The 23,047-nt window shown below is 24.5% G+C and overlaps 1 protein-coding gene across 2 annotated transcripts in view; it reads left to right on the top strand.

Moving 5' to 3' along the window:
- The window catches only part of LOC113553033 (alkaline phosphatase-like), a 212,595-nt gene extending 191,014 nt beyond the window's left edge, over positions 1–21,581 (top strand). For both annotated transcript variants that reach the window (XM_026956150.1, XM_026956149.1), the window contains exon 9: positions 20,952–21,581. In XM_026956150.1, the coding sequence (XP_026811951.1) occupies positions 20,952–21,143 (192 nt within the window). In that variant the 3' untranslated portion in view covers positions 21,144–21,581. The remainder of the gene's footprint in view (positions 1–20,951) is intronic.
- The last annotated feature ends 1,466 nt before the right edge of the window (positions 21,582–23,047 follow it).

The following is a 23,047-nucleotide window of genomic DNA, read 5'->3' as shown; positions in this document are numbered from 1 at the left end:
TGAATAAAAAAAATTGACATAATGAATCTATCTCTAAATAGAGAATTTCAATATACATTCTCACCTTAATTTTTATATACATAAATTAATTGAAATTTTAATGTTCAGAATTTATTTTATGTAGAATTACCTATAGACCATATTTTCAAATTAATTATTTTATTTTAATCTTTGTGAGGAATCCATGTTAATACAAGCATGTTATTTTTTTATAAGAACCTATTTCGTTATTTTAATTGCTTTAACTACTGAGTAGATTAATCATCGTCGTACACAAATAAAAATTCAAACTATAATATTAGTACTTGTTTCTGTATTTTTAAACTTAAAATACTTAGAATATAAGAATATAAAATGGTAAAAAATTAGGTTCTATATTGATTTAAAAATAACATAAATTTAAGTGTGTATCTGTATTTGCTTGTAATTTGATTGTATATAGCTATTAAATCTTCTGTAAAACATTCACCAACTTTTTCAGGTCTTAGAAACGGCAAACCAAAAAAATATTTTTAAAAAATTGTTTTTTCTATCCTTAAACTGTTATATAAATATTAAATAGTAAAGTTTTAAATTTTTAATATTTTAGAACTAGTTGCGCCAATGGTTTATAACCAGGACCTAATTTACCTACATTTTTATACCCGGGACTCAACTTACCGCCTTCAAAATGTACACAAATTAAAGCGGACACAATAGTCAAAACCTAGCCCCAAAATATCGACGACAATATTATTGTTCGACAAACGATTAAATTTAAATTTAAAAAACGAATGGGAATCGGACTTTATTATATTACTGATCGTCTTTTCAAGTTAATAAAACTTTAAATAGCAACTAATGTAGTAGCAGCTTAAACTTTAACATGTAAAGACACGAAATTAATAAGGTATAAATGTTAGATAGGCTGTTAAGGCCGAAACGGTCTTACCTATAAATTGTGTGCAGAGTTAGGGTGTTAAAAAAAACTTAAGTGTGGATTTAAAGTGATATATTACAAAATGGCCACGATACGTGCGCAGTTACGATGAACAACTTTCCTCTTAACTAAATAGTCAACCCCAATAATATATAATACGACCGAGGAAACCTGACAATCAACCACATAGTAATCGAGTGCCCAAATTACGTCAAAGCGCGAAGAATCTTAATCGACATAACATTACTTCAACATACATTTAATAAAGAAAATACTCAAGTAATTTATATATTTTTTAATGGTATTAACTTGAGTAAAAATTTGTAAATAATTGCAAATAATGTTAATCCATTTCCTCTCATTTTATCTACAAACTTATATATTTAAGCTTAAAGTAGGCTAATAAAGTAATAACCCTAGTTTTTAAAGTCTTAACAGTTAATTAAAAAAATAATTATTATTATTTAATCCTGTTGACAATGTAATTATAATAAAAATGTAATAATTATAATTAATATCTACTTTAAAATAAAATAAAATAATGTATATACCATATGTCCCCAGAAATAGGGTACACTTTATCACTCATTACTCTGTAAATATTTTTCAATTCTGTTTGCAGGACGTTAAGCTAGACTAATGGACCATAAAGTCTTATGGCTTACAATTTTTTTAACTCATGTATTTTGCGCAGTGTAACACAACATCACTATTTTTAAATGGCAACCCCTATTTTGAATATCATTTTTGAATTAATCAATTTTTTCAAGTAATTTTAATCTATAAAAATATATTTCAAACCCATAATTGGCAAAAAGAGGGATAACTTTAAAAAAATGTAATCCCTTTCATGCCCAAATTTTCATTTTTTGAAATTAAAATTTTATTTTTAGTTTATGTATTTTTTTGTTCTAAATACCATATGATACATTATTTATTATTAAAGTAATAAATTATTAACTATATTTTTTTATTTTATTTTCAAAAAATAAAAATTCTAATTTTCTATTTTTTTTTTATTTTTTTTTTTGATAATACTATATTATTGACAATAACAATATTCATCTATAATATAATAATTAAATTAATACTAATAATAATATAAATAATAATTTGTGTAATTATTTGGTAATTTGATATGATATCACTTTTCATTTAAATCTCAAAATATCTGATAAAATATAATAAAAATAATGGTACTCATTTTTATTTTTATTATACCTATAATACGCTATACACTAATGTGAATTCTAAGTTTAAATTTTTTCATTAGTATGAAATGTAATTAAATATCAAACTGCGTGTTATCCATATTAAGTTAATAATAATTCATCAATATACTATAAGTATTGAATGAAGCAACTAGCGTGACATTTGTGGATGGTTTTATTTTCAGCAAACACGTTTTAAAAATGCAATTTATAATAAATGTAATCTCATCCTTATTATTTATAAACCGAATACCTATATAGTGAATACTCTTAATTGTTTTTAATGTCGTTCACATTTTTGATCAAAAGTACGCCTACTTATGTTATTTTATTTAAAATTTACATTGTCTAACAGACGTTGAATTAAAAAATATACTAGTAATTATTACATGAGGACTTAATAAGGTTTTTTTTTCTAAATAGGATAAAAAATTCTAAATAATTATTGTCATTTTTTTTTCTTAATACGTTTATCATTATAACATTTTATGAATATGGTAAAACACTAAAACTTATAAAGTATTTTTTCTTAAGTAGTGCAAAACATCAAATAAAAGTTTTTAATTTTTTGCATTACTTTATTTAATTTGTTATATATCATAGAAGTAAGATACTCATTATTACTTATCAATTAAAAACCATTAAATTTCTAACTGGAATTTTTTTTTTATTTTAATTATTATTTTCTTAGCAGATATAAACCTCACCAAAGGATATGTACTATAGACGTATGATAAACATTTAATGATATTACAAATACTCAACAAGAAAACATAAAGTTATTATATAGTAGGAAAATTATAAACTATGCTAATAATATAATTATATTTCTGAACACCAAACTAAATTATTTTGTACTGAGCAAAAAAAAAAATGTTTTTAATTCAAGATGTACCTATCAGGAAATTTATAAAAACCTAAATGTAAGCCTTACGTTTATTTTATTAACGTTGACCTCGGTATAAACATGCTTTACTGGAAGTAAGCAACTTGAGAATTTTCTTAAAATGTTGTGACGTTTATGAAGCCTCTCAACATAAAACATTATTTCAAAAAATGATGGTATCTCAAATAAAAATGTAGGTAACTAAATCATGATATCAATTAAAAAGACTACATTATTTTTGAAATGATTTATTTTATAAGTAGGATGTACACTTATAAAGATAAAATTCGATCGATTGTTTGTCATCCAATTGAATAAAACTAATTTTACCTGATTTTTTCCTCGCATGAATTCCGTCTGTATATTTTTAAATTTAATTCTTATCGAGGCATCTATTTCTCGATTCTCATCATAGCCACATTGTATGATAATTTTAGTATTTTTGAAGTTCGTAAATAATTTTTGACTACATCATCGTTTCTAGTCATATTTATCAAATAATTATTCATGTCTTATAAAAACTTAAAATTATCACAATGGTTATGCATTTATTATTCGAACTATTCTTCAAGAGTTGCTATATAAAAATGTAAGAATAAACTTTGACTTTAAATTTTATTTATAGATGAACTATTAGTTTATCCTGATTTTCAAAGGAAAAAAATACCTTTTCTTTTTTCGTAAGTGAATAGAATCTTGTAAAAATATACTTCAATTCCTAATTCATCGACGATTACTTTACCTTCTTTTAAAGTACTCATCAGTGTTTTTTTTTAAAAAAAAAAGATATGATCTCAGCTAATATATTTCTTACACCAGTTTTATCTAATGTTACTTTCTGTATTTTATTACTTGCTAAATTGAATTGATTTAAAACTAGTGCCACATTGCAATGCAACACACACAATTTAAGTTCTTAATTTGTTTGGCAATAAACTCCGGCTTCTAAGCGAGTGATTTGATCAAAAGATAAATCCTTGCTCATTTCATACAATAGATGGTGTATTTCAGTAATTTGATGTCTAAATGGTCTAACTGCATCCATTCTACTCCCCTATCTTGTAGTACTTAATAGTCTCAAGGTTAAATTAGTAAAACTTTTTTTTAACAGACCAGCGACAAGTAGAACTATTTGAAAATAAATAGCTTCTATTGCTGTTAATTTGTATTTTTGGGCTACTTTATATTGCTTTTTTTTCCCGTGTATTTAAAATGAGAACCAGTATTTTTATTATTCTCTTCTTTGTGGTTAATTTTTCGTACATAATACGTTTCACGAAAAACCATAGACGTTTTGACTCAGACATATTCACACTTACTAAACTTGTATAAATAAAACTAAACTAATTGTGCATCTTATGCATAAATTTTTTATTTTAAATAAGAATATAAGAAATAAAAAATAAAACTGATCCAGGTTCAAAATATATACTTAATAATAATAACGATGACGGACACTCGACCGATCCTCAATTAAAAATTATTAGTAACAATACAATGTTATTTTTATCAACATCGAAAACATTATATAAACTCAAAATATTACAATATTAACACAGCTCAAAATGTGTTATATTAATAGGTAGTTTAAATTTATGGGCGTTGGATAGATTTAATCATAATTTAATGGAAATGTTGTCATCATTTTATACACTTAGGTATTATACAATGTACAAAATCTAAATAATATGTTTTTAGTCATATTATATTAAACATTTTATTATAAAATCTACATGATCTATACTTCGATTGATATCACCGCTCACTACGTCAACAGTGATGCCTTATGATTGTGCATTTGTGCATTTTTTTATCATTTTATCTTTGAAAATCACAACCCAATTCTATATTTTTTCATTTTCTATATTATTTTTGAAAAAACACAACAATTTCATATTGTTGACTTAAATTATTATAGCTTATATAATGCACCTGAAAAATATAGTATTTGGATATTATAATGTTCCTGTCATATTATAACTAACCTATAATTTTATAATATAAAAACTGATAATGCTATATTTTATTATAGGTACATGATATTATGAGCCGGTTAATACTTCAATACACGTATTGAAATAAACATGTAATAATATAATATGTTTATTTCATGTATATTGTGTATACATAATACACCTATTATATAAAAAGTATTAAAGTATTAGTGGCATAAATATATCATTTTAGACATTATATGAGAATTTTGAATTTCTTTAAAACCATTAATATAAAATTGATTTTACATGCTTTGTGTTTTCTCAAGTATAAAAAGTAATATTGCGCAATCGTGTTATGTCCGTAAATAAAATTAAGATATAAATAGTTTACATAATATCTAAATTCTTCCACTCTCAAATTTTTTTCAAAATAAACAAAATGAGATTTATAAAACTAACGATAGAAATACACAGTTATATATAAGTTCATTTGAATGATAATTAGAAATTTTGCACAACACAATTTAAAAATAACACATAAATCTGTTAAATACATACCTACAAGTGTAATAATTGTTTGAATATTGTAGTCGATACTCAGTTTAAAAATGAAGTTATTTTTTTTTTACGATAAAAATATTATCGAATGATTTAACCGAAAGCTATTTTACTGTAATGCTTAAACACCGCGGTATTACTCTTTATTATAGGCATATATTATTATAGGCTTATATTCAATCATATTAATTTGTATTCCATCAGATTTGTTATATAATAATGTTGTTACATAATAATATAATATAATTAATTTCGTGATAATTTAATTATCAAAATGTTGATATACGAATTTTATAAGGGCCCAAATGTTATATATTTAAACTTTTTCAATAGTTTTGCAACAAATTATTTGTAGAAAATCATTAATTGAATGAACTGTTTAAATTCTGGTAAAAAATGAAATATTTCCTTTGGTTTGTGTTTGTTTAAAACGATTTTCTGCTATCCCGCCATTCTTCAAATATTTTCTATTTGTAAAAAAAATTGTTTCAAATGTATTTTCTATACGCGTTAACTATTCTCAAAACTTTTTTTTAAGATTAAAAAATAAATTAAAATTGTATTGAGTAAATACCGATCGACTAAGAGGATTCTTAGTTATTCGTTTAATGTGAGTATTGAAATACCTACAGACTTTTGTGACATTTTATAATGTGCGTAGCGTATTTTACAATTCTGTTCACCCCAGCGTAAGGGTGCGTGAGGGACTGAACTTTCATTGGAATTTCCACGCCAATAATTAAACATATTTGAATCGGCGGAGAAAGCCGTACAAACATAAAAATATACTATTCTAGGTAAACACACATTAAATTTTACGATTTCTGGTCGTGATTCAAAACCATACGGATCAGTTGATCACTTGCTACTTCCCCATGGCTTATCATTGAAAACCGCTGGTGCGTAAAATACAAACGCTACAGTGGACCTAATGAACTGACGACGATTTTCACTACCAGCATTAAAATTGCAGAATTTAGCGGCGCTCACCCTCGGCACATGATTCTCGTCAGATATGTTTTGTACACTATATGTGTTTATAAGGGTTTTCTATTAAGTCAACAGAGTAAATTACGCGGTTGGGTGAATTTAAATTTGATAATGATTTCTCTTTTTTTTCATTTTAATAACACTGAAAGCCAAGGCGTGAAAGTGTAAACAATTTTTGATTGATTATCGTCCTAGTATAGTTTTTTCTTTAAAACAAGACTATAATTCATTGTTTTTTGGATGCAACGAACACATGTATATCGTAAAAGCTCTGTAATATCGTCCACAATTTCAATAATATATTTAAAAATATACATATATAATATATATTCCGATCGTTGTCTTTCCTAAAATAAAGGTACCTTTTACAATCTTCAACACGTCGATATTGATGTTATAGATTGGTAAATAGAATATTATTATAAAAAATTAATACGTTAAAATCTTTACCTCGAGTCTGAATAACTAGATACCTATTGTTAAATTTAATTAATACCACACTGAAAAATAAAAATTATATAAATAAGATTTATTGAATCTCATTTAATGTATAAAACCGTTGTTTCTTATTTATAAACTACCTAATTTATTGAACCATTTCGTTTCAAATCTTTTAATACTTGTTAAAAATAATCAATATAAGTTTTTAACGTTAAAAATAATAGTAGTACATTCAGTTAGAATTCAATTAGAATTACTCCAACATATAAGATAAAATGTTATTCCTATATCCTACATGTTTTAATTTTATTGATCAAAAATTGAATCAAACATTTATTTATATTGTCCCAAAACCACAAAAATAGTATTTAAACTATAGACTATAGTTATATACTGTAGTACTGTAGTTATAATATAATATAATCCTATATTAATCACAACATATTTTACATAAAATATATTACAATCATGTCAATCAAATAAGTACATATAAAAATGAAATTTAAAACACTTTATTGTGAATTCGATAATATTTATACATTTTTATTTAAACACATAAAATTCGAAATTGAACCACTTTCTACACAAAGAGGTGTAAAGTACAATAATATCATGAATGAAATACTAAATAGATATATTTAATAATGATATTTGATTACCGTATTTATATAAAATACATTTATAATAGTTATTTATAAATATTTTTTGTTTTTTTTTTATGCTTATAAAATGTTATTGAAACGTTACAGATTTTTAAAATATATTAGGTATGCAATATAATATACTAATAATAAGTACTGTATAATTTTTATTATATTGACATTTCAAATAATTCAGATCCAAAGAAATGGATCACCTACTTGCTTTTCTAAAAATTAATATATTATTTACATTCCTACTATACGATCTTATTTTTCTATCAATATTTTAACTACCAATATAGTAGCTACAAAATAATAATATAATAAACCAATAAGCACCGTTAGAATAAGTTTTCCATTTAAATTTTATGACCAATTGTAAATTATAATTTCCTATGCACCAATATTATTGTATATAACGAGGAAGGTATTCAAAAAGTGTCTTTTACGGCTTTAAAACTCTATTATATACTATAGCTTGAGTACAAATATAAAATTAAAAATAACATTTTTCATAAAAAAATAAAAATGGGGAACGACTTGTTTTAATTAAAATATCTAACGGATTATTGTAGACGTTTTGAATGTTTCGTGGTAATTAATCTGCAGTTTTGAATTTATTGCCCTGTAGTATCGTTGTATCGACGTATATTAAATTATTTTAATTATAAGTTTATGTAGAATTATTACATTAGGGGTAAATCGCTAATTGGCGAAAGTGAATGGTTTATTGTTGCATAAACTTATGTTTCCATAAACCTTTTACAAATTTATACAATTTTAAAATACAGACTAACAGTAGTTACTACTGTTAAATTATTCATATTTTATTACAATTATAATTATTATTCTATACTAGCTGATCCTGCACGGTGTTTACCATGACAAATTAAATTCCCTTAGATTTACCCTGTTAAAATAAATTTGAACTACACAGATTTTTAACACTGTAATTTGAATGGTTATGGCCAAGTATAAAATACAGATCTAAAATTATATTCAATCACACTAACCATTGTTGGTTAGTACAATACCATATGGATTAATTTACTGCAAAGTTATAATATAACTAAACAATTAAAACATTTTTAAAAGTTAACCAAATTGCAATTGTTATGTTTATACTATTATACAATACCATAGTAATAACAAAGTAGATATTATACATTTATTTTCTAATGTTGGTTAAACAAACAATAATTTTAAAATGAATTTTTTTTTAAAAGTTTTCTTATTTTTCTAAGTATAATATTGATATATTATCCATTTTGGCAGGTTATTATACATTACAAGTAAATGAAAGTTTATTTAAAAAAAATAAAAGTATTGTATATGTTAAATCATAATATATTTTAACGGCTACCTTATTTCTTTATCTTCTATATTTTATACATGTACACTTGAGTGATGGAACTATAATAATTTTATTATATTGGGCTTAATTTTCAAATAATTTTGAAACGGTAGATTTTTCAAAAGAATACCTCAATAATTTAGTTCATTTCACCAAAATTATGATAATATTATAAAAAAATAACCTATAAAAAAAAAATACAGATTTGTTATAGAAATATTAGTATCACAACTATGGATTTTTATAAAACAATTTTAGTTGTACAAATTACAATATAAATTAATTGTAATTATCTTGGTATTTGATTTAAATTTCAAAATACTAAATACATTTATAAGATCTATTATTCTAGTGTACTCTGTAGTCTGTATAATGTATAGTGGCAAAAATATCTGTTTATACTTTCACTGTTATCAGAATGAATAATATTCATTTAACAGTCATATGCACTTATATTTGAAGTTTAAATACATTAAACAGTAATGTTAATAAAAACAATACTGGTACTAATGTAATAATATTTTTTTTAAATTCACGAAATCGCCATAAATAGATTATACAAAAAAATAATTCTAAAATACTTAAACACGAAAAATATTCAAGCAAATAACGTTATGTACAAATATAACTACGTCGTAACTACAGTGTTATTACTATTTCACTGTTCCTCAATGGCCTTAATTCTATATTTAAATCAATAAAAACAAAATGTTGTAGCAACCTGTTAGAAATAATAATAAAGAGAAGAAGGCGCACAAATACGATTATTATTATGGTATTATTTTTATTTTTTTAAGTTTCGTTTTTTATTTTATTGCATTCAGTTTAAGATAGCACAACATCGATCTATTTCCGTTTATATATTTATCGGCCTGATTACTAGCCTTATGATATTATAATATAACATACAGGATTTCTTGTTCAGCATATAAGATAAACGTTACATATTTAGTAGACGCTTATTAACGTTAACGTATTAATATTAAACTATAAATTATAACATTTAAGACAATTACATAAAAAATTTAAGAAATAACAACATTTATGTCAAAAAAAAAATATATATCATACATTTAAATTTAATAATTATTAATTGTATTATTTATTTATAAATTTTACATCTATTATTCAATTTTTGGTATTTAATAAGTATAATTATTATGCTCTAAATTATGGTCGTTTGTACAAAATTACACGTTAATTAAAACAATTTAATTGTTTGTATTTAAAAATACCTGGAATAAAAGTTATCCATTCATGATTACCAAATCTTTATTTAAACGTAATTTCGTATAACGTTCGTTTTTGTTTAAAACGTTTATCTTCCTTGTAAACTAAATATTAAGCAATAATTATTTTGATAATGCGTTAAAATACAGGGTGATTTTTTTATCAAACAACACTCATTATTTCAAAAAGTATTATTGATTTTGAAAATATTTTTTTACAAGGTTTCAAGTTGTTGAAAAACAACGTTTTTATTAAAAATTTATATTTTTAAATATTCTTATCCTTATAATTTTTTAATTTTTTTTCCTTTTTTAAATGACAACATAGTGTTTAAATTTCATATTCCAAAGCCGAATAATTTTCTAAGTATTTTGATACACAAAATTCGAGTTTAGGGTGAGTATTTTATGAGTTATACTTATTTAAAGTTTGGTCAAGCGGAGTAGTGGACAAACATTTTGCGGGGTAACCTCGTACCATTCCACTCCGCGCAACTAAACTTTAAATACGTATAACTCATAAACCACTCGCCCTAAATTCGATTTTTATGTATCAAAATACTCAAAAAATTATTCTGCTTTGGAATATGAAATTAAAAATCTATGTTGTCATTCAAAAAAGTAAAAAACTTAAAAAATTATAAGGATAAAATATATTTAAAAATATAGTTTTTTAATAAAAACGTTTTTTTAACAATTTGAAACTATGTAAAAAAATATTATCAAAAACATTAATACTTTTTGAAATAATGAGTGTTGTTTGATAAAAGAATCACCCTGTATATTATTGTAGATTTTATAAGCAATGTTGTAAAATATCTCTCTTAGATAAAATTAAACATTAAATAAATATTATCATAGGTGTACTAATCACAATAACCGAGATAGGTAGTTAACATGCAATATTATAATGTGACTTAATATTTAGTTGGTACACAATACTTTTCGAAAAAAACTATTGACAACATTAAACGTGACTATCACAAACAGCATCCACAGTAGATTTTATATATGTGTCTGTTACTGCGTGGTGTGAATAAACTTTTTATCGTGCATATTACATTAAGTATACCTTCATGGCGTGAGTTAACCTTTTGTTGATAAATTATAATTGTATTTAGAAATATTTTTAGTGTTAATACCCTGTGTCCAGAGATATTATTTCGAAGACGCTTTAACCGGTCAGACAGAAAAGCGCATTCGTCGGATATCTAAGTGTTGTTCTTGGTATTACAGTACGCAAACTGTTACACGATACCTTTATAATAATATTATAACAGATACGCGATCTGTTTATGATATTACATAAATTATTCAACCCATAAATATTATTATAGTACCTGCTTATAAACGTGTTGTAAGTAAAGTAACTTCCGTCAAAATAAAAACTGTTGTATATTGAAACTTGAAAAACTAGAAATTATGCTGATGTTCTAAGAATTTTAACAAAAAAGTTATTTCAGAATTTTTCTACAGTAAAAATCTAACATTCCTCATTTTTTTTTTTAAAACGTTTTCAACACAAAGATTTAAAATGAAATATATTAGACCAGCAATAATTATAAACAATCAACATTGAATGCAATAAATACTTAACAAGGAGGAAAGTAGGTAACCGGTATCAGTATACTGTTTATTGGTTACCTACATTCCGCTTTTTGAGTATCTATTTTAGTTGGCAGTAGGTGCCTGTATTATAGGTACACCTTAGCATCGAGTAAGTTATGTAATCTGTATCCAAATTTAAATTTAATGATGAATCTTTGAAAAACTATTCTCAGCTATTTTAGTCTGTCACCCTATATTACTAAGTATATTTTATGATATATTTAATATTTATATTGCTACTATAATAAATTAATAATGTATGTTATTAATAGTTGTATAGTACTACAGTGGGTTTATTTATTTTTTTCAAAAAAAAAAATCCATAATTTATTATTAGTATTTAATTAATATAATAATCAATATATATATATAGGTATATATATTTGTACTATATTAAATTATTGTTATTAACTTTTGAGTTAATATCACCACCTTGCCGTAAAACAGTGTGAATATGCTCATTATATTAAATTTTCGAACCTAAACTATAAGAATTGAAAATGCAGAAAATGTTATGTATTTTTTACTACAAAATACTTGTATTTTGTATAAATTTGAACTTTAAATGCATATATTATGTATAAAAAAAAATATTTTTAATATTTTTATACAGATTTAAGAACAATTTTTTTTTGTTTTTTTTTTCAACAAAATGAACAATTAAAAATTTCTCATACTTATAAATTGCTTTAAAAGGGTTAAAATATTTAAATTAAACCATGTGTAAGAAGTAAAACATAAATATTTACAAACAATTTCTAATATCTGCAGTTATTATTTTATTTGTTTTTGAAAAAAAAAAATTGATTTTACCAAAAACTGGAGAATGTAAAAGTTCCTATTTTTCTTTAATTTTTTATTTATTTTCTAGGATAGTTTAAAAATTACTGAGCATCTTTTACTTATGACACTTCAAAGCACTAACTACATTAAATTTGTTACCAGAAACCAACTTCAAAGTTAAGCATTTTAGCATTGTTTTCAACTACTTATAGTAGATACAGACACAAAATAAAATACCGTTGTAAAATCAATACATTCAACTCTCTGTTCAGAATCTAAAATTAATAAACATTTTTAAAATAACAGTAAAACTTTTAAATATACATCGTAATTTCTTTCAAAAAAAAACTAAGTATATTTTTAAATTGTGACGTGAAAGATCAATAAACATTAGTAGACTCATTATAAGTACCTCTCTATCACAGATTTGGCATAATAAAATCGAGTAATTATAATTTATGTGTTATTACAACTTTAGTAATGCTGCATATTTATCATGATATGAGTATAATAATTTCGAACATTATTTTTTATTTTTACAAAGATTTATCGGGGAAATAAAATTTGTAATAAGCATTACAAAATAAATATTATTAAAATACATAGGTATAGTTACGTCATTGAATTATTTAAGAAAACTTCTTATGTCTTGAACGAATATTTTAAAATACTTTCTTGTAGTATAAACACAACCATGAAATAAAAAGTTGTGTTAACTTATAAATATATATATATATATTACATGTTATTGGAGGCGTTGAAGCTTAATAAAAAAATATACATTTTATAAGCTGTCTGAATTAAAATAAGTAATAATTTTTATTGATATACAAATTACAAGTTCAATATGAATATTTGTCATACATTTTTATTACTTGATCTGCTGATAATAAACAACCAACCCAAAAAACCAAAAAAAAAAAAGTTTATTCAATAATCCCGAAAAATTAAGAAATTAACCATTTTTTTGCCTATGAATGATTGAAAAATATTATCATTACTTATTACTTATAATTGGATTCTCGATTTTCTAAATTAAATAAAGTAAAATACGTGCCATGAATTGAGTATCTATATTTATATTTTAAACTGAAAATCACTAAGTAAAACAATATATATTTTTTTCTATACAAAAAACTATATTTTATATATACAAAATTTAAATTATTTTATTCTTAAACATTCACATAGGTAGGTACTCAAAATGAGATTAGGATTTTGTTTTATTGCCTTCGAAACATGTATTTATTTAAATCGATAAAACTTTGTGTGGGCCTGCTATCTTACAGTACCTTTGGTTTATTTTTTATGTAAATAATGTAATAATTTGTATGGATATAATATATATTTATTTTTACTGCCAACGTAGTATCACCGTGCATATTACTACAGACATACATACAGTACACACAAATATCGTGATAAAATAATATAAAACATTTTATGTATTCTTAAAATATATGAATCATTTAAATGTTTAACGGATATGAAACGAAAAATGTATTCTTTTATTAGTTATTATGCTTGGATTAGCTATTGATTTATTATACAACTAAGAACGAAGATGACTATTTAAAATAAAAGCTACACAATAACGTTATCTAAACAATTTATGAAATATTTTTACACATAAATATAATAATTTAAAGTTTAACATTAAATATATTAAATATTACTGCACATGAATATGTCTGTAAAATAAATAAATGTTTACTATAAAAATTGGATATCTCTCTCCTAAAAAAAATACCAATATACGCCACTACCAAACTACAGAGATAAATAATATTTTAATGATTGCTTAAATTTTTATCGGTTTGGTAATTATTGGTTACCTTATATAAAATATTGGTAAATTAGAACGATTTTTTTTATCACCGATAAAAGTTAAATACTATTCAATTGATTTAAACTTTAAATCTAAAATGTACACACCAAGTTAGCTTTGATGAATTAATACCAATTACCCATAGGTATTACAAAAGTATGTATTCGACCCTTCAAATCGGGTTCATTAACTATATAGTATATCACATTATACACTTATTAGAAGTAAAGCAAATTATTGCCTAATAGTTGCAAATAAAATTATAATCTTTTCACCTTATTTCGCTGTACAATTTTGATCCGTTGAATAATTTCTATAGGAATTATTATTAACAATTTAAACTGTCAAATTCTACAAAACTAATACCTTTTTATAAGTAAGCAATGAAAAAGAAAAATTACAAAAATATCGATTGAGCAACATTCATCAATGTAATTAATTTTATACGTAGGTACTATATAGTATTTTTATTACATATTTTCTACCGTTTATTAAAAAATATCATTTAAGATAATATTAAAAATAGAAATTATTAGATTTTAACATTTAATTAAAATAATTGTATAATAAACTTATAAGAACTATTATATTGTGTTTAAACTTTACCGGCAATTACGAACATTGCAAGTTCCATTCATTGGGTTCCATTGATTTCAAAACAATCAAAGTTTTAAAAATTATATTTGTTATAATGTTAGTGGATCAAACAAAATCAGTATATCATATTATTATTGACTGTGTTGCGACATGGCAATATTATATTATTATTCGTTGCGATGATAAATGAAATTACACACCAGTGGGTTTTTTAGTTATTTAAGATTCAATACATTTTATTATTTTAATATATCAACTGTTGATGACAAGCGAAAGAGAAAATATAAGGGGGAAAAAAGCCAACGTGTTTACACGCTCAGTTACTCAGACACCACGCACGTATAATGCACATTAAGCCAAATAAAGAAGTTTCCACTAGTCACATATGTATTATATAGTTTTTTATATAAGGCACGTGTAACACATAATGTGTGATTGATGGACCACCTGAGTATTCGATATTATACATCAGGGAGTAGATGTCACCAATTTGATTAAGTCGTTATTAATATACAATTTTTGTTTATTATTATTCCTCCAATCATCATTGTTATTTTAATGGGTATTTTACAAAGTGTACAGCGAATATTTATTATTTACGTAATCCTTCTCATCTAATTCGTTATCGATCGATTATTATGAAATCGATCAAGTTATTCAAACAATCAATTCATTCGTTCCTTGTACGTTAGATAAAATTGTTGACATTTTTGATTTCCAGTTTAATAAAACAAGATTTTTACAACTTAACGGTAAATATCAAGATAATAATTAGATGTCATAATTTGACTTAATGAATGGTAATATTTAACTTTGTTATTTTTGAATCAATATCTGAATCCCGGATACATAAGGTACATACTATAAAAATTTCAGGTGCATAATATAATATAATACCAATACATTACCATAAAAAATGTCAAGTGAAAGTAAATAATTTACATTTCTTCTTTCTTTAATATATAGTCAACATAATACTTATAGATCTAACAAAACCAAATTAATTTCACCAATTCCACATTACTTAATTTATTTAAACTTTAAACTCTGTAGATTTAAGCTTTTCGAAGTAATCGAGACAATACTTATTCAATAACTGCACACAAATCATAAGTATACAAAAGCTTATATTGTATTAACCACATGGTTTTTAATTATTATAATATAATAACAATTATAGTGCAATGCATTTATAGAAAGTATAGTAACAAAATGTATTGTCGAAAGATTTTATCGTCGTACAATACGTGTTTGATAGGATTCATGTTTACAGTGATTATATTAAAAATAGATCACCACTCATCTTAAAGCCTAAAAGGTGGCAAAAATTATTTTTGAATCAAAAAATGTAAAAACAATTATTATTTTATTGTATTAAATATAATTATATACTATGTATTTATGGATATTTATTGTAAATTTGGCTGTTATGCTGTTGTCGTAGGTTTTAAAGTTTTTCATCATTAATCGTGTTTGTTGAACTATCACTTAATTTATATTTCTACCCTTTATAATGATAATATAACACAGAAGTATCGTAATTTTTAATACTTTTGGAATGAAAAAATTATTTTCCTAGTTTATACAAGGAAATAGCAAAAAAAAAAAGCGTTAGGAACAACGATTTTTCTTCAAAAAAATAAGCTTCATAAAATGTAAATAAGGTAACTGTGGTCTACGTATATTATAATTTACTATGAGTACGTTTTATGTAGATACTTTTTTTTTTCTATATTTATAACTTTTTTTTTAAGTCTATTTACAAAATATACGAAAACATAAAATCTATATATTTTGTTTATCAATTTAATATTTTTATTTACGTTGTTTATAATGTTATGCTGATCTCGATGTCAGTAATAAAAAATGTAGAGTCATTTACTTTTTTGAACATTTATATTTTAAGCAAATAAAATCAAAGTATCTTATTATTGATAGCAATTAAGTTAAGTAATCTTTTTTAATCTTGTATACAGAACCAGAATAATTTGTACGATAAAATCAGCTGATAATAATAGTATTTATTTAGTTTTGTTTTTATTTTTTCACGACTTAAGTATAGAATATTCTATTTTTTTAATATACGATTGAGTTGTATACATCATTTTTTTTTAAAAATATTTATCTCTTAATGATTTAAACTATTGTACTTTATATAATCTTAATGATAATTGTTATCGCATTGTTCTACGTCATCATAATTTATAATACTATTTTCTCTATAACTTTCCATTTAAGAATATCTATTTATGAATTATACATTTTTAGTGTTAAGTCTTAATTCTGAGCAAAAAAAATCTATTGATTTTAATGACGTGTGATTTAAAAAAAAAAATTAAATGTCTGGGAATACTGTTTGTAGTTGAAAAAATACTTCAATATCTTTTCTGACAGGAAAATTAATCTATTTGGTAATGTGGAGGATGAAAATTAATAATTTTTTAGTTGTTTTCAAAATAGTTGGGAAAATGGGAATTTGTATACAAAATTAGTTTTTAATAAAATGTATTTTGATATAGTGTTGCAATAAAAAACGAATAACCGTACACACTTGACAGTTTATCAAATGTGTGTACACTATTTTATATCCATAGTATAAATTTCATAACATAATATTATATTGATTCATTTTAAAATATTAAGAATGTTTAATTATTTTTTTTTTTTAGCATAAGTCAATAAGCATTTCATTTATTTGGTTAAAAAACTTGAAAAATTAATTACATTTTGCATATTAGTTGTTTTTATTGTAATTTAAAAGCATAATTTATTATTATAAGTATTTTAAGTTCAAATGTTGACAAAACTGGATGTTTGAACGAAATTAACTATAATAGTTATTTTGTTATCGTTTAAAAACATTAATCGTGGAGACTTGAAAGTAAAATTTTTACATATTATATTATAATGTTCTACGATACACTATTAACTCTTCAAAATTTACAAATTGGTTTTAATTTGTTGTCTATTTACGCAACTAACAATACCATTTTACAATATTCAGTATTGACTAAAAATTAAAAAGTTACTTAACAATAATAAATTGTATAAATATATATTATTATTATAAACGCGATATTTTCGATAAATACTAATTTAATTTAACGTATTGTTACAAATAGTAGAATAAATTACTACAATAACAATATAAATATTAAATGTATAATAAAATATACTTAGTAATAATATTAGTAAGACTGATGACCATCTACGCATAGAACCGTTTTTCATAATATGATTCATTGTTGAGTTTGAATTCAACACATCCATTTAAGTGACTTACTCAATACCCAATGATGCAGTACACTCGACACCTACTGTATAATAAAGCGATGCCTACTTGTCTGCTTTTTATTAGATAGTTTGTAAAAATTTCTTACATATTACATACTTAGTAAATAATATGTAACTACAGAGTACAAACTATTAAAACTCTTAAAGATTTTATAGTGTAGCACTCAAAATCATTAATCAGAAAACAATCGAGAAATAATGAAATATACGGTGAAGTTTAATTTATCGACAATTAAAATATTCCAATATTATCTAATTTATTAAACGTAGATTTAGGACTTAGCTACAAGTTTGCATATAAATATAATATAATGTGAACTTAAATCTACGTGGTGATATAAATAGTTTATTTTTTAGATTATAAATTATTATTTAATGGAACATCATAATAAGGAATAAAATAATCATAACATAATTATTCTATTATTAGTCATATTATAATAAAACTAAGTTTGGAATAACATCGAATATAATATAACATTCATTTGAAAATACAAAATACAAATTATATTAATATAAGTAAATTCTACCTATAAACTAGTTAAATAAAAAATTATGTACGAGTATAAAATAATTGTATCGCTACTAGATGGAAATTTTATATTGTCGAATTTTAAAACATAATTTATTTATTTTGCTATTTTAGTGGTATTGAGAAGCAATAACAATTATCGGTATTTACGATCAGTAAAATAATATAAATAATGAAAATTCTATCTATAAATAACTTAAAAATTAAAATATATTATGCTACTATCGATCTGCGATCAATTGTTTTCAAACAAGAAAGGTGATTATAATAATTATGATCGCTTCGAAATTTACTGGAGGTATGTTGTTTAACATACCTATTATCAACAAACTAAAAGTAAACTCATTATTCATTATTAAATTTTTTTTTTTTTTATGTTAAGAAATAACTAATCAAAAACGTTGCTACTTAAAGGCATAATAATAATAGTGAGCAATGTAATTAGTACTCTTGTCGAGTATCATTCAAGATCCGACATTAAAATCGTGAACCTAATTATCTTGCATTAGATGATTAAGTATGATTTTATGCGTTACAAGTATGATGTGAACCGTAATCTGCATCACACAAACGTATTCAAGTTTTACAAATTTCGACCAATGGTCACTGTAGTGGAATATTAAAACGGATAAGCTACCTACACGGTCAAATAAACAAATAGTGCGTATTTCAAATTTCAACCTCAATTGAAAAGGTGCTCAGAGTTCACCATAAATAGATGGATGTTATTCATTACTGTAACAATTCGAATGGTGTATCTATATTATAATAATATATACCTATTTAACTCGGTCGACCGTTTGGATGCACCACAAAAAACTTAAGTTAAATACCTCCAGTAATTATAAATTATACATCTTGAAAATAATAATAATTATACGTCTTATTTGTGTTACGGCTTGTATTGTAAGTGCTTTGTTATATTAAATACATGTAATTCTCCAACAGTAGTTTCTTACTAGGTGTTTGGAGAGTCCAATAAATTGTTCTAATTTTTGTGTTCTATAAAAGGGCGGCCCGCCGTGTTATCACGTACTCTCACTTAACTTTAATACAAGAAAACGGTAAATTGTGGTAGGCCAACCTATTTTCTGTCTAATATACATTATACATAATAATAATAATAGTAAGCTTAGTTATATTATGATTTACTAGTATGCAAATATAGATTACTCTCCTTGAGAATTTTGTGTTTTATTAAAATACTTTAAGTATTTACTTATTTTAGGTAGGCATATAGTATATAATATTTTATACTACCTAGTACTTACCTTATATTATGTTACTATAGTTATCTAATTGTTTTTTAAGTAAACCATTTTTTAAACAGTAAACTTTTTTTTTATTTCCTGTTTTGAAAATATTAATATCCAAATTATTAGAACAATAATATTATATTATTTAAAGCTCAAATAATATAGCAACTGGTCAATTACTGATTAAATCCTGAAAATCATATATTATTTATAAATATGTACTTAGAAAATAAAAACAAATTTAAAATTCGATATTTTGCATTTGCTGACAAAGTATAAACATTTTCTAAATACTATTCAACTATAGAACACGACATTTAAGCTATTTGTTGACATTCAAAAAAAATTATACCCACCATAATAACCGTGAAGAAGTTTTTTCAACTATACTTAATGCTGTAATGTTGTAAACTTGATCTACTTAAAATTATATACATTTTAATTTTGTTAATAGTGAATTGATACACATAATTTTGTTTTGGAAAACTTTAAAGTACACAGAATTATAACTCCTTTTATTTTTCCCTTATTGAGATATTCATCCACACCATTCATTTTTACTTGTTGATAAAACCTTTAATAGTCTATAATCTATATTCTATACTATACACTCGCAGTTACAAATTAAGTAAGTTCAATAAAGGTTTCCATTGTAAAAAATGTGTAGTGGTTTTGGTTCACCAACCAACTCGATGTTTATATACAATTTTAATGAAGGTTAATGCATTTAAAATGATTGGAAAGAAAAATGTCTAGGAGAAAACAGGAAAAATGATCGCTATTCGAAAAAAACCGATACGAAATCAAAAAAAAAAATTATTTTTAACACAAATGTTTTGATACGATTCGTTGTTTATGTTTTTGTTTTATATTTCTTCCGACTCCAGGGCTGCTCGGTGGACACGAACGCCGTGACCAGGACGACAGGTGGTGCCAAAAGCGGAGCGGCCATAGTATTGGCCAGCAGCGTGTTGTCCGAAAACGGGTCGTCCAAGCAGACTAACAACACGAACCCACTGCTGAACATGGGCTACGCGCTGATCGCCGCGGCAGCCATGCTCGTAGTAGCAGTCACGTAAATACCGAGAAGAGAGGCGGGACACAGCCCTCGGTGACTTCGCGCTCGCAACATATTATGTTATTATATCGATATTGTTTATTATTTTCGGCATTATTATTGACAACGATGATGTCGCCGTCCGTCGTCGTCTGTTGATCTGTATAAATCGATAGTATTTTTTTTTATGGGGGGGGGCACTATAGTATGTGTGTGTGTGTATATGTGTGTATGTGTGTATGTGTGTATGTGTGGACGGGGAGAGGTAATTGCAAATCGAAAGGAGTAATGAGGACAAGAATAGACGTCTTGTACAGATCACCGCCGGTTCGAGATAACAATACCGCACACGTGGTATGCGCTAAAACACACGCGCGCGCGCGCCTGCGGTATCATTTACATACATATGAAATATATGGTACACGACGAGAGCACATAATAATATAAACGTTTTGTAAAATGTGCGCACGTAATACTATTTTCTTTGTACTTTTTTTTTTTTTTTTTTTCATACGTAGGCACCGCCGGTGCGATTAAAATACAATTATCTTAAGACAAGGTTCTACATTTATAATAAATAAATATTGTTTGTATATTATTTATACACAATTATGCCATAAGTATAGGTGTTTATTTTTACGGAAAGTTGTGCTCCGGCCCAACTCCCGCGACATATGTAGACATTGTACACTTTGATAATATTATGTATATAGTCGACTTACCGCATACGTATACGAAAACAATACCATACAAAAACCCCGAACGGGGTATTAAGTTTTATTCTCGGTTTTCCTTTGAAGACTTAACCATAGGGCACGTGACTTTCGTTGCGACGAACCACGAACACATAGTACGTTTTTCCATTGATGAGCGGAGATGCACTGTAAAACGTTCTGCGAAGTGATGAACCCGGGAAATACAAATAACCAACTTGGCCAAAGCAATCCAAAAATATACGGCAATATAATGTTTAATTTCACAAGTTCCTGCTGTACAGGTAATAACTCTTGTATATATTTTAATTATTTTTTCAGTTGATTGTGTAGTGCGGATAACACAATCGGGTTACTTAATCAAAAAGCACACATATCTTCATCAAATCACAACGTTTGCTAAAAAAACATCAAGGTTGATGTAATTTTATCATGATTTGTAGTTTTTTGACTTTGTATGGTTCGTGAAAAAAGTTATTACTTCTCTTATTCTTGAAATCGTATTAATAAAAAAATATAGTTTACCGATGATGCATTTTATTTATGATTTGTAGACAATTAACTACGTTATTCACTATCAATAACAGATATTAGGTATAATTCGTTGTTACATGCAGTTTCTACATTTTTATTAGTATTTTTTATCATTGAGTATAATATAAAATAAATTCTACTAAATCTGTTATTGTATTATTAACAAATTTTAATCGACTAAAATATTTTTTTTTTTTAACTATTTGAATCTACGTGATGCTTAAATGTGTATACAATAAATCATATTACTCATCATAAAATAATGAAATACCTACTAGTTTTTATTATTTAAAATCTAAACAAAAATAATTTAAAATGTATCGTTTAATTATTGTTATTGTTATCAACAGTACATTTATTTTGATTATGACATTTACAAAATATATGTATTTTTGCTTTTCATGCGTAATCCGGTTAAATAAAACACATTACAAAATTAAAAAAAAACTAAATATGAGTTTCCTTAGATGATTAGCTAAATTGCCTAAATTTAATACATACATTTTATATATTCTTAAATATATTTAGTAAAAGTTTAATAATCAAAGAAATTTCCTACACTGTAAACAACTTAAAGGTACCTATGAGTAAAACAATAAGCGTGCACAGACATTGATTTGAGGGTATGCAGCTGATAAAATGTGCCCCCCAAAAATATAAATGCTCATACCATTGTCTT

Source organism: Rhopalosiphum maidis, chromosome 2 (assembly GCF_003676215.2).
Source record: "Rhopalosiphum maidis isolate BTI-1 chromosome 2, ASM367621v3, whole genome shotgun sequence".
In the NCBI taxonomy this organism is placed as follows: domain Eukaryota; kingdom Metazoa; phylum Arthropoda; class Insecta; order Hemiptera; family Aphididae; genus Rhopalosiphum; species Rhopalosiphum maidis.
Note: the sequence above shows the minus strand (reverse complement) of the source record. Positions and strands in the feature narration are given on the sequence as shown.